General features: G+C 41.2%; 1 protein-coding gene across 2 annotated transcripts; it reads right to left on the reverse strand.

The window, feature by feature from the left end:
* Nucleotides 1–271: 271 nt before the first annotated feature.
* Nucleotides 272–4152, reverse strand: Rad23b_1 (uncharacterized). 2 transcript variants are annotated; one of them, XM_011194916.3, is made up of 8 exons: nucleotides 4000–4152; nucleotides 3824–3928; nucleotides 3061–3139; nucleotides 2104–2997; nucleotides 1298–2011; nucleotides 1146–1240; nucleotides 523–1086; nucleotides 272–462 (listed from the first exon to the last, which is right to left on the reverse strand). In XM_011194916.3, the coding sequence occupies exons 2-8, from the start codon at nucleotides 3887–3889 to the stop codon at nucleotides 352–354; spliced, it is 2523 nt and encodes an 840-aa protein (XP_011193218.2). In that variant the 5' UTR covers nucleotides 3890–3928; nucleotides 4000–4152; the 3' UTR covers nucleotides 272–351. The 2 variants fall into 2 exon arrangements, with proteins under 2 accessions (XP_011193218.2, XP_054085565.1); XM_054229590.1 differs by lacking the exon at nucleotides 4000–4152 and having other exon boundaries at nucleotides 3824–3993.
* Between the last annotated feature and the right edge of the window lie 7651 nt (nucleotides 4153–11803).

Genomic DNA, 11803 nt, shown 5'->3' on the forward strand with positions numbered 1-11803 from the left:
TTGATATAGTAGAATAGGCGGAGTGCTGGGCGCGCACGGAGCTTGAGCTACTAGATCATTACCTAGGCGAATGCTCAGCCTTCAGCCGATTGAAAATAGAAATTTTCTCAATATTCCAATTTAAAGGAATGGGAAATTTTCATCTAATCGACCGAATTGTTAAATTGTGCTTGGCTTAGTACACAAGCCACTTGGTAGTTTTGTCAAGTGATTTTTCTTCCCTTTTCAACCAATCAACTAGCATACCAACAACAAATATATCAAAAACAAGTCGAATTATTATTTAACTTGTATTAAAATTACTTATCTTACGAGTCTAAATGTCAAATATTTTTAAATACAATAAATGTCTTAATCATTTAATACTGAAGATAACAAAAAATTCGCTGCTAATTGCTCGTTTTTTTCGCAGGTAAGATATGCCTGAAGTGCCAGTGATTCGGAAAAACCTAGTGATTTAAGCTACAAAGATCAAAATATTTATAAGTTGTTTATCGGATTAAAATAGGTTTAAAAAATTACGCGATTAATTGCTTCCTCGTCTTGTGGTGTGAGTAGAAACATCATATTCTTATTTCCTTCCAATAAGGCAGAGGCAGATAAATTATCGTTATCCAATGAGCTTGTAGCACCTCTAGCAACGGCATCATCATAAATTTCGCGATGAATCGTATCAGAAGCATCTGCTGTTAAAGCCGCCACCGCAACTGCAGCTGCAGCTCTTTCACGTAAGAATGCATCAGCAGCGGCTGCTCGTCGTTCTGCAACTCTATCTGGTTGAAGTTGAGAAATTACATGAGGTACTGTATCGGCCCCTGCATCACCACTTTCTCCAGGCCGTTGGTGGGTAAGCATTCCGTCACCGCCCGCACCGGGTGCTGTATCAAGAGAACGTACATGCAATCCATCTCCCCCAGCTGCAGCCCGAACTGCAGCAGCAAGCTGTGCACGTCGTCCTGGTGTCAATCGACGTGGATTCGGACGGCTTATATCAGCATATTCCTCCAAAGTTTGACTAAGCATGCTCAAGAAAGCATCCTGGTTTTCCGATATAAGTTGTAAAAGAGCCGGATTAGTTTGCCCAATCTAAGAGTATAACTTTAAAATGCAATACCACAATGTTAATAGTAAGTATTTATATTTACTTGCTGGAGTGCTCCATGTAAAGCATCTGGATTCTGATACATTAACGAACGCATAAACAACAACTGAGGTTGATTGCGAAATATTTCAAACGGATCTATAAACATCGAAAGAGATAAAATCATGAAGTTTTACATTGCTTATATACCATTACTTTCATCTGTAACAGAGCGCAATGTCGCATGATGGTTTTCTAAAGATTGTTGGTCATCGTCATACTCTCCATCTCTCGAACTGAAATTTAAATCGATATCAGGAATTGTACTTGATAATCTTTCTCTCTCTTCGTCATAGACATTAGCATGATTAATTCCCCCAATATTTGTGCGAATATTCTCTTCATTCGTTACATTACTATCAAATATTTCAGAAGTATCTGATAATCCACTTATTAAAAACTCGATTGCTCGCTCTGGATTATTGAAACAAGCAGTCATAGCGTGTTCAACGGTTTCACGACTAAACCCCATCTCTATGATTGATTCAATAGTACGATTGTATTCTTGACTCATTGGCAAATTCGATTCGGATCGTGATTTCAGCGAAGTATTAGAGAACACACCTGCGAGGTCATCACTTGAAAATGTGCTGTGGCTGGTTTCAGAGCTTTCAGATATGTTACTTCTCTCGGAAAGAATAAATACGCCGGATCCAGTTGAGGATATACTGGTATTACTGCTGATAGGAGCCAAACCACCGCTCAGCCCGATATTTTCAATATCGCCACTTCCAAGGTTGTGTGTTTTCACTATAGTAGTGGCACACTGGATATCTTGTTGTCCTTCTGCATTAAGTTCCTTAGTATTTTCGTTTAACGCTCCCCCACCAATCGGTAATTGTGTTGTCCGCTCCTTAAATTTACTAACACCTATTTTTTAATAAAATTAAAAAAAAAAAAAACGAAACAATCAAAAAAGGTTTACATTAAAAATGTTAATTGAGACCAATAATATCACATACGACTTTCCCCACACTCTTGTACAGCACTGTAACCACTCTCTTGATAATTGGAGTTTTTGTTAAAACTATTAAACCGGTTTAATGTCACATGACTCCCATTATCGCTAATAAAAGTAGACTCTCTTGTGTTGGCGCAGCTTTTGTCATCATAAAATGCACCAGGATTATATTTAAGATGTGCACCATCTCGATCAGCTGCGGTAGTTGTGTGGAAGCTATCAGATGCTTCAGCTATACCGCTGATTAAGTATTCCAGTGCTCGTTCTGGATTGTTAAAACTAATTTTCATTGCCTTCTCAACATTTTCACGGCTAAAGCCCATTTCCATCATATAATCAATTGTATGATCCCCTTCTAAAGCCAGAGGTAAATTCGCGTTAGCACGTGATTGTATCGAAGTATTGGAGAAAACCCCCGCAAGATCGCCACTGGAGTAAGTGCTGTGACTAGATTCAGATCCATCAGATTCATTACTGCTTCTAGAAAAAACCAATTCCCCTGACCTACTAGATAATATACTTGTATTGCTTTCAACGAATTCCAAAGAATCTGCTCTGTTAATGTTGTCAGAATTGTTTACAGATTGGCTTAACCTTTCAGCGTCATCACTACCACTATTTATTGATACCGCTTCATTTTCTATTTCGGCAGTTTGCTCTACAGACATTACTTGGAATGGCCCATCTTCAGTGGTTGTTGTTATATAGTCTTGCAACTTGTTGCATTCTTCCCCCTTCTCAGTATTGGGAATCGATGATACGACAGAAGAGGTAAAACATCCTCCCTCAAGTTTCGGAAAGCAGTTTTCATAACCAGTTTTAAGTATTATCACGATAAACTTGCTTTCATCTATATTATATGAATTTATACTGCGTTCGTCACTGAGTATTATTCCTATTTAACCAGTAAAAAAATGTTTTAGAATAGAAATTAAAGATTACTATTTGTGATACTAACCAGCATATATAAGTTTTTGATTTTCTACATTGTATTCTGGTCCACGTTCAAAATAGATCCTCTCTTTTAATTGAAGCACCTATTTAAAAATAATATCATAATTGAGTTTATATTTTTGAAAAATAAAATTCGCTTGCAATGGATCTCATCGCATAAAAACATGTGTATTCAACACATCTGTCAAATGTACGCATACGCAGACGCGAATTAAGTAGCATCAGCTTAACAGAAAAGTGAGCTACATCAGAGAATTATGTTAAAGTTTCAGTTAAGGCCGAGTGGATAAGGCAATGTATATGTGGTGGTTCATCCTTGGATATCCTTTGATTATAATATCAAGATAAAGTATTGACCGTAGAATCAGTGAGTTATTTATGTGATAGACAAATATTTGCATAGGTTAATTGTAGAATATTCCTCACACGCAATACATTAAATTAAGATTTTTAATATTATGTTCAAATGTCATATATGTATAAGCACAAAGCGTAAAAAAGAAAAAGTTTATTCGAATTTCCTGAAAACTTTATTTTTTACTATTTTTCTATATTTAATGCAGATGGCTTTAGCTCACAGACAATTGATAAAAAATCTTTTGAGTTTGATTTTAATATTTTTCCGCTTTGATGACAATAAATGTCGCCAATTTTAAATTGTTATACATAACAACCATAAAATCAACGTTTAATTGTTTTATTTCAGATTTTATACACTCTTATTATAACAAATTAAAATTTAAAAAATTTTATTATTATATGCTCACAGTTTTTTCAGCATCAAATTCAATTTCAAATATCTCCTTCTGCAATGTCTGCACGGTAATTAGCATTTCACTGCTTTGTAGTTTTTTGAAATTTTTGTCGAAAATCTAGAAAGGTATATTAGGTTTATTTTCTATAAATACACACAATTTGCTTATCTAAGAAATATATTTTTAACCTTCAATAAATGATTGAATCTACACCAATCGTCGGTAAAAACTGAAATTACCAAAAAATTATACAACGGCCCTAATTTTCAAAACTCAAAGGCATTAGATTGTCACTATGACATATCATTAAATCTCTACAAATTAGTATTCAATATCTTATGTTGGCAGCACTGACTGTAAAGCCGTGTTCAAATAAATTCCGTTGCCTGCACAGTACAAACACCATAAATGCTACTGCATCGTTGTTATTTGTTTTATGTAATAAGGTTGCATATACATCTATATATATATTACATGTAAATTTATATAATTTTTAAAATCTATATTTTAAGTTATTTTAATCTTTTCCAGTGATGTAAAGTGCCTCCAGGCCTCGGAGTGCGTACCCCTCCTGCCATCATTGAGTTAATGTGGTAGGTGTAGGTTGAGAGGACTCCCTCTTTACGCTGGTTGGCTCTGAACGCATAGCGAGGGCGTGCGTCAACCCTCGCCTTGGCTTCTTAGGAGAGATAACCCCATGGTCCCACCATTAAAGGCGACTACCTTTCGGGAGGCGGATTCTGAAAGGGGACCCATTAGAATGAATAAAAATAATACAACTCCCACTGTAGCCGGTTCTACATTACCGGAGTTGACGCGGATTTTATCCGGTAAGTTTTAAATAAAGTTGTACGTCATTGGAGCAACGCCTTGCAGCAGGGTTGCTCCACATTCTCTTACTCCGGGCTGACATCGAGCCCAACCTCCAGTCTGACCAATCCCCCCCAACCTTCATCCCGCTCCAATCCTCGTGCGAGGACCTCAAGGCAACTCCTGGTCCCTCGCACAGTCTGTTCCGTGTGTCAAACCGTAATATGTCGGAACGTGACCTCAGTCAGATGCAATTCCTGCACTGCCTGCGCACCACACGTGAGTGGAGTGTATCGTACGTTGCCCTATGCTGTAATAGGAGTCTGCCCCCAGCAACCAAAAACATGGGAATCGCCAAACAACACCGAAGTGCGAACTGTCTGGTCAGGCGATGTCGAGCTCGAAATATTTAATATATACATCCCACCAGTTGCGCTACTTTGTGGTGAAAACCGCTGGGAAGGCTTCACAGAATTCACCGAGAATGCCTTCGCCGCCCTACCCAATTCTACGGACGTAAACGTTGGCGAACGTCAATTCCGCAAGGTGATCACCGATGCTACTGCTCGCTTCATACCAGCCGGAAGAATTGCAAATATGTGCCCGAATTTCCCGGCTGAAGCGGCAGTTTTAGCAAATGAGCGTGACTCCTTACGCCAGGTCGATCCCTGTGATACCCGCATAAGGGATCTCAATTTGGAGATTCGGTAGCCATGCCTCCTCGGACCCGGAGAGGTGCGCGAGCTATTTTAGCCGACAATTTATACTGCACCCCCCGGTTGACAAAGATAAAAGACGTGTCACCAGACGGCTGCGCAAAATGCGAAACAACGGCGCGCCACTTGTTTTCACCAGTGGGGAGGTTCAGGATGTTATCAGGAAGACCAAGGCCTCCAAAGCCATCGGTCCTGACGGAATCAATTCTCTGATGTTAAAACACCTAGGTTCAACGGGAGTAAAATATCTCACCAAGGTAATTAATTTGTCGTTAACCACTCTTAAAATACCCGATATATGGAAAATAGGAAGAGTGGTTCCACTACTGAAACCTAGGAAACCCGCCAACCAAGTGGAGTCTTATTGCCCGATAACTCTTCTTTTCCCAGTAGTGAAGACACTTGAAGCCCAACCGAACATCAACATGGTTTCCGTAAAGTGTACCCACCACCATAACACTTAGCGTCATAAACGCGCAGATATTTCATGGTCTTAATAAAAAAAAAAAAAGAGGAATGGATCATGTGTTTACTCATGTGAGGAAAGTTTTTGATTGTCATTCACTTGGGAGTGGCCAGAAACGATTCTTCTCCACATGGTTCAAGCAGCTCACGACTTCCGGTTTTAGACCAAGTATCCTCTGGGTAGCCAACAGACATCCGTTTGAAGGCGAGCTAAAGTGAGAAGGCGAAGCCCGCTTCAGCGGTTGTGCGTAAGGCTTGGGACGCACCACATAAAAACGAAGTACCAATGAAAAATCGACGAAAGCCTCGGATGCGACTCGAAATCCAGCGCAGAATCACTCTTGCCAACAGGTGCTACTTTAGACTGAGTAGGCAATTGATCAGTAAAGTCCTCTCTCGACGAACCAAAATCAAACTCTACAAGTCGCTTATCATTCCCGTCCTGCTTTATAGTGCAGAAGCTTGGACGATGTCAACAACAGATGAGACGACACTTGGAGTTTTCGAGAGGAAAATTTTGCGCAAGATTTATGGTCCTCAGAACATTGGCAACGGCGAATACCGCATCGTCGCTTCGGCTATAACCGGCTAAACGGTTGCAACGCCAATCACATGCATAATCAAAAACCACCCTGTAAGAGAACCGTCCTAGTGGCGTTGGACCTGTCAAAAGCTTTTGACACGGTCATCTTAACAACGCTACTAGAATACATCGAGCAAACAACACTTTCTCCGGGGCTGAAGAGATGGATTATGAACTACCTGAGCGGTCGGTAATCATCTGTAGTATTTCGAGGTAAAACATCTAAACTCAGGAAAACTAAACAGGGCGGTGTCCTCTCTCCGTTACTTTTTAATTTCTATATCTCTAAACTCCCTCAACCACCAGAGGGAATTTTAGTTACCTCCTACGCAGATGACTGTACGATAATGACGTCGGATCCGTCAATCACGGAAAGCTTTTCGAAGATGATCGAAAGCATGGGAGTGCGGAACTCCCACTATTGGAGGAGAGTCTGGAGGATCCTACAGATTAATCTTCAACATGCTAAGGCGGGTTCCGCAAACCTATTTTTTAGTCTGGGATTGGACTAAAGCGATGTCTTCCTTATCTAAGAGCCGTGACTGAGAAGTAACGGTGCCTCTGGATTAATGACAAGGGGTCATAAGCTGTTAATGGCCAACTGTACAGGTAAAATTAGAGCCTGTACGCTGGTCCGAAGTGAATTATTTTGCCCAATTTCAGCAACGAGGATGTCGTGACGACTAGGTTGGAAGGTGTCGCTGGAGAACTCTGGCTAATGTCGGCATATATGCCGCATGACGACGAGGTGGAACCGGTCTGGGGCAGCACGGGTATCAACGTGAGAGGTGAGTCACTTTTTGACTTCTTTAGTAGTGAAAATTTATTCATTTGTAACAGGGGAAACTCTCCTACTTTCGTTACTGAGGTCATGGCGAAAGTCCTTGACATAACCTTAGTATCTAGGGACATTGCACACCTGATCTCAGAAAGGAAGGTTTTAAATTACCATTCCTTCTCGGATCATAGATATATTAGTTGAATGTATTGAATTGTAAATGAACTCCTGGAGGAGCTTGAACATCAAGGCTGTCAGGTAATAGCATATGCGTACGATATAGCACTGGTGAGGGGAAAATTCCTAAGCACCATATATGAGATGACTCAAGGTCACTTAGATGTAGCAGGTTACGCTGGGCGCAAAAAATTTGTTTAGCCAATAATCCCTGTAAGACTGAACTGGTATTATTTTCTTCTGTCTGAAGCTCTCAATTAACTCCAGTTTTCGGCTGCCAGACCATTACAGTGTCTTCTAGGTATAGGTGGCAGCCATTAGAGTAGCAGTGGACATACTACTTCGAAGGGCGGCATCCTTCAGAGAGGAGTGTATTCACTCCGATAGCAGAGCGGCAATCCTGTCTTTGAATTCGATGACAGTACGCTCTAAGATAGTAACATAGTTATCAGTAGCTTCGAACTACTGTGAAACCCGACTTGTGTGGGCACCCGGCCACAGCGGAATCGCTGGAAACTGCAAAGCGGCTCAGCTTGCGAAGGAGGGTACCATAGCAACATTGGCGCTGGAGTGGAAACGAATGGGTAGTTCGTGGCCCACCTGTGCTAGAGCCCTGAATTCACTGACTTCAAGTGAGCTCGCCAAACGCTGAAGAACAACCAGCACCTGTGCAGTAGCGAGGTCTTTCTGGCCTGCAGTGGATCGAAAACGGTCCTTCCAGCTGCGGTCGCTTAGTAAGGCTCATCTCTCGTCAATCATTGGTGTGCTTACTGGTCATTGCCCATTGAGCACACACCCGGTAAGTTTTGGAATCAAGTCAGACGCTTTTTGCCAAAGCTGTTTGGAGGAAGACGAAGAGGAATCTCACAAGCTGTTGACGCCGCCCCCGCCTAATTTCACTGCCACGTCTGTGTCAGAAGAGGGATCACTACTTCGAAGTTTTAATTTGAATGCAACCAAATATTTGAAGTTGCGCTCTTGCTTTTGTCTTTTGTCTTTTTTCTTCCTTTGCGACATCTCAACCGAACCAGAATATTCGTTCTTTGTTTTGGATTACTTTGTGTGGGATCATTTGCGCCCTCTATTTCTCCACGGCCAACCACAACCCCGAAACGAAGCACACCGTACTCCACCACCTGAGCTAACATTGGTCCTTCGAGCCGGATAACAGGTAACAAGTTGAATTCTTTATAGTGAAGGTGCTCTGATTCGTCTGAGTTAGCAACACGCAAGGTTACAGCCAAGCATATTTTCGACTTGTGCTCTATAGCTTTCAGAGGCAATAAATTAGTTAATTTGTACATAATTTATGTATGTACAAACCCAATTGTGCGGTGTGAAGTAGAGACCGAGCTTATTTTTGGCACACTACCAACAAAATCAAGGCACACTGCGGGATGTATTGTACTCCATTTAAGTACAACAATATATATAAACCATATATGAGATATGGTTTTTGACCCATAAGTGAGCGACGCCACACCCATTTTCCATTTTGTAAAAAAATCTGAGTGCAGCTTCCATCTGCCATTTCTTATGTGAAATTTAGTGTTTCTGACGTTTTTCGTTAGTGAGTTAACCCACTTTTAGTAATTGTCAACCTAACCTTCGTATGGGAGGAGGGCGTGGTTATTATCCGATTTCAACCATTTTCATGGTGTGTGGTGGGGTACGTAAGAGAATCGACTGCAGAAAGTTTGGTTTATATAGCTTCATTGGTTTGCGAGATATATACAAATAACCGATTTGGGGGCGGGGCCACGCCCACTTCCCCAAAAAAATTACATCCAAATTTTACTATTATAACTTTATATATGCCTTAGTTATGACACTTTATGTGTTTTTGGTTTTCGCCATTTTGTGGGCGTGGCAGTGGACCGATTTTGCTCATTTTCGAAAGCCTCTCATGGTCCCAAGGAACATGTGTTAAAAGTTTCATTAAGATATTTCAATTTTTACTTAAGTTACAGCTTGCACGGACGGACGGACGGACAGACATCCGGATTTCAACTCCACTCGTCATCCTGATCGTTTATATATATATAACCCCATATCTAATTTTTTTATTTCTTGGTGACACAAACAACCGTTATGTGAACAAAACTATAATACTCTGTGCAACAGGTTGCGAGAGTTTAAAAAAAAAACCAAAAGCACAGACAGGATAAACGGGTGAAGTGAGCGACGCAATCAAAGGCAAGCAGCGCAGCATCCATCACAGAAGGTCGGCGGCAAAGAACAGCAACAAAGAGAACAGTGGTGTTATTGCATTAGTGCGGAGATAACCCCATAAACCAAAGTGCAAGTGAATTAGTTGAATAGATCAAATAAGTACTTGTGAATTTTTATTTGTAATTGGATTTAAATAAAGAGTGCCGAAGCACATATCAATATTTTTTCTTGTATCTATTCGGCGATGGGCGATCTAATTTTATGAAAAGATGAGGCGATCTACTGAAGGTTTCAAGACCGGAGCATTATCATGTAGGGAACACTTCTCCGACCTGCTCAATGGCAGTGAAAGTGCAACACCAGGAGATGCCGAACCCGATTCCCCAATCGATGACGATGGAATAGATGTTCCATTACCCGACCATGAAGAAATTCGAATAGCAATTACCCGCTTGAAGAACAACAAAGCGGCGGGGGCCGATGGATTACCGGCAGAGCTATTCAAATACGGCGGCGAAGAACTGATAACGTGCATGCATCAGCTTCTTTGTAGAATATGGTCGGAAGAAAGCATGCCTGACGATTGGAATCTTAGTGTGCTCTGCCCAATCCATAAGAAGGGAGACCCCACAATCTGCGCCAACTACCGTGGGATAAACCTCCTCAACATCGCGTATAAGGTTCTGTCGAGCGTATTGTGTGAATGACTAAAGCCCACCGTCAACGAGCTGATTGGACCTTATCAGTGTGGCTTTAGACCTGGAAAATCTACAATGGACCAGATATTCACCATGCGCCAAATCTTGGAAAAGACCCGAGAGAGAAGAATCGATACTCACCATCTTTTTATCGATTTTAAAGCTGCCTTCGATAGCACGAAAAGGAGCTGCCTTTATGCCGCGATGTCTGAATTTGGTATCCCTGCAAAACTAATACGGCTATGTAAGCTGACGTTGAGCAACACCAAAAGCTCCGTCAGGATCGGGAAGGACCTCTCCGACCCGTTCGATACCAAACGAGGCTTCAGACAGGGTGACTCACTATCGTGCGACTTCTTCAATCTATTGCTGGAAAAAATAATACGAGCTGCAGAACTAAATAGAGAGGGTACAATCTTCTACAAGAGTGTACAGCTCCTGGCGTATGCCGATGATATTGATATCATCGGAAGCAACAACCGCGCCGTTTGTTCTGCGTTTTCCAGACTAAATAAAGAAGCGAAGCGTATGGGTCTGGTGGTGAATGAGGACAAGACAAAATATCTCCTGTCATCAAACAAACAGTCAGCGCACTCGCGTCTTGGCTTCCACGTCACTGTTGACAGTCATAACTTTGAAGTTGTAGATAATTTCGTTTATCTGGGAACCAGCATTAACAACTCCAACAATGTCAGCCTTGAAATCCAACGCAGAATCACTCTTGCCAACAGGTGCTACTTTGGACTGAGTAGGCAATTGAAAAGTAAGGTCCTCTCTCGACGAACCAAAATCAAACTCTATAAGTCGGTCATTATTCCCGTCCTGATGTATGGCGCTGAAGCGTGGACGATGACAACATCCGATGAGACGACTCTTGGGGTTTTCGAGAGAAAGGTTTTGCGCAAGATTTATGGTCCTCTAAACATTGGCAACGGCGAATACCGCAGACGATGGAACGATGAGCTGTACGATTTATACGACGACATTGATATAGTTCAGCGAATAAAAAGACAGCGGCTACGCTGGCTAGGTCATGTTGTACGGATGGAAGAAAACCCTCCAGCTCTGAAAGTATTCGATGCAGTACCCGCTGAAGGAAGCCGCGGAAGAGGACTACCTCCACTCCGGTGGAAAGACCAAGTGCAAAGTGACCTGGCTTCACTTGGTGTTTCCAGTTGGCGGCAAAAAGCAAAAAGGAGGAATGAGTGGCGCGCTCTGGTGGATTCGGCTATAATCGCTTAAAGCGGTTCCTACGCCAAATATATATATATATATCTATTCGAAAACTAGACGTGCAAGTGCATTAGGACGATTACCCAGCAAGCACTTTGAAAAGAAATTTGCACGAAACTTTTTTTGCTTGTTACTGCACTAATCCAAGTGTGATAGTGTATATAAAAAAGGTTTTATTAAATTTATTAATTTTTTCTTTCGAATTCTTATACGCTTCACAACGCAACTTTTAAAGTTATTGCAACATATTTGCAAATTTTTTCAAATATAAATTAAATTTAAAGTTTTAGAAACTATTTTGTGCAACATATTTGCAGTTTCGGTTAAGTTGTTAGATACAATGGAATTCAACAATGCCTT

The sequence above is a fragment of the Zeugodacus cucurbitae genome, chromosome 4 (assembly GCF_028554725.1).
Source record: "Zeugodacus cucurbitae isolate PBARC_wt_2022May chromosome 4, idZeuCucr1.2, whole genome shotgun sequence".
Lineage (NCBI taxonomy): Eukaryota > Metazoa > Arthropoda > Insecta > Diptera > Tephritidae > Zeugodacus > Zeugodacus cucurbitae.

Coding starts and splice junctions, on each gene's coding strand:
- Rad23b_1 (XM_011194916.3), bottom strand. CDS start 3,889: ATGCTAATTACCGTGCAGACATTGCAGAAGGAGATATTTGAAATTGAA. Junction 2,012..2,103: donor ACAAGAGTGTGGGGAAAGTC/GTATGTGATATT, acceptor ATTAAAAAATAG/GTGTTAGTAAATTTAAGGAG. Junction 1,087..1,145: donor TACATGGAGCACTCCAGCAA/GTAAATATAAAT, acceptor TTATACTCTTAG/ATTGGGCAAACTAATCCGGC.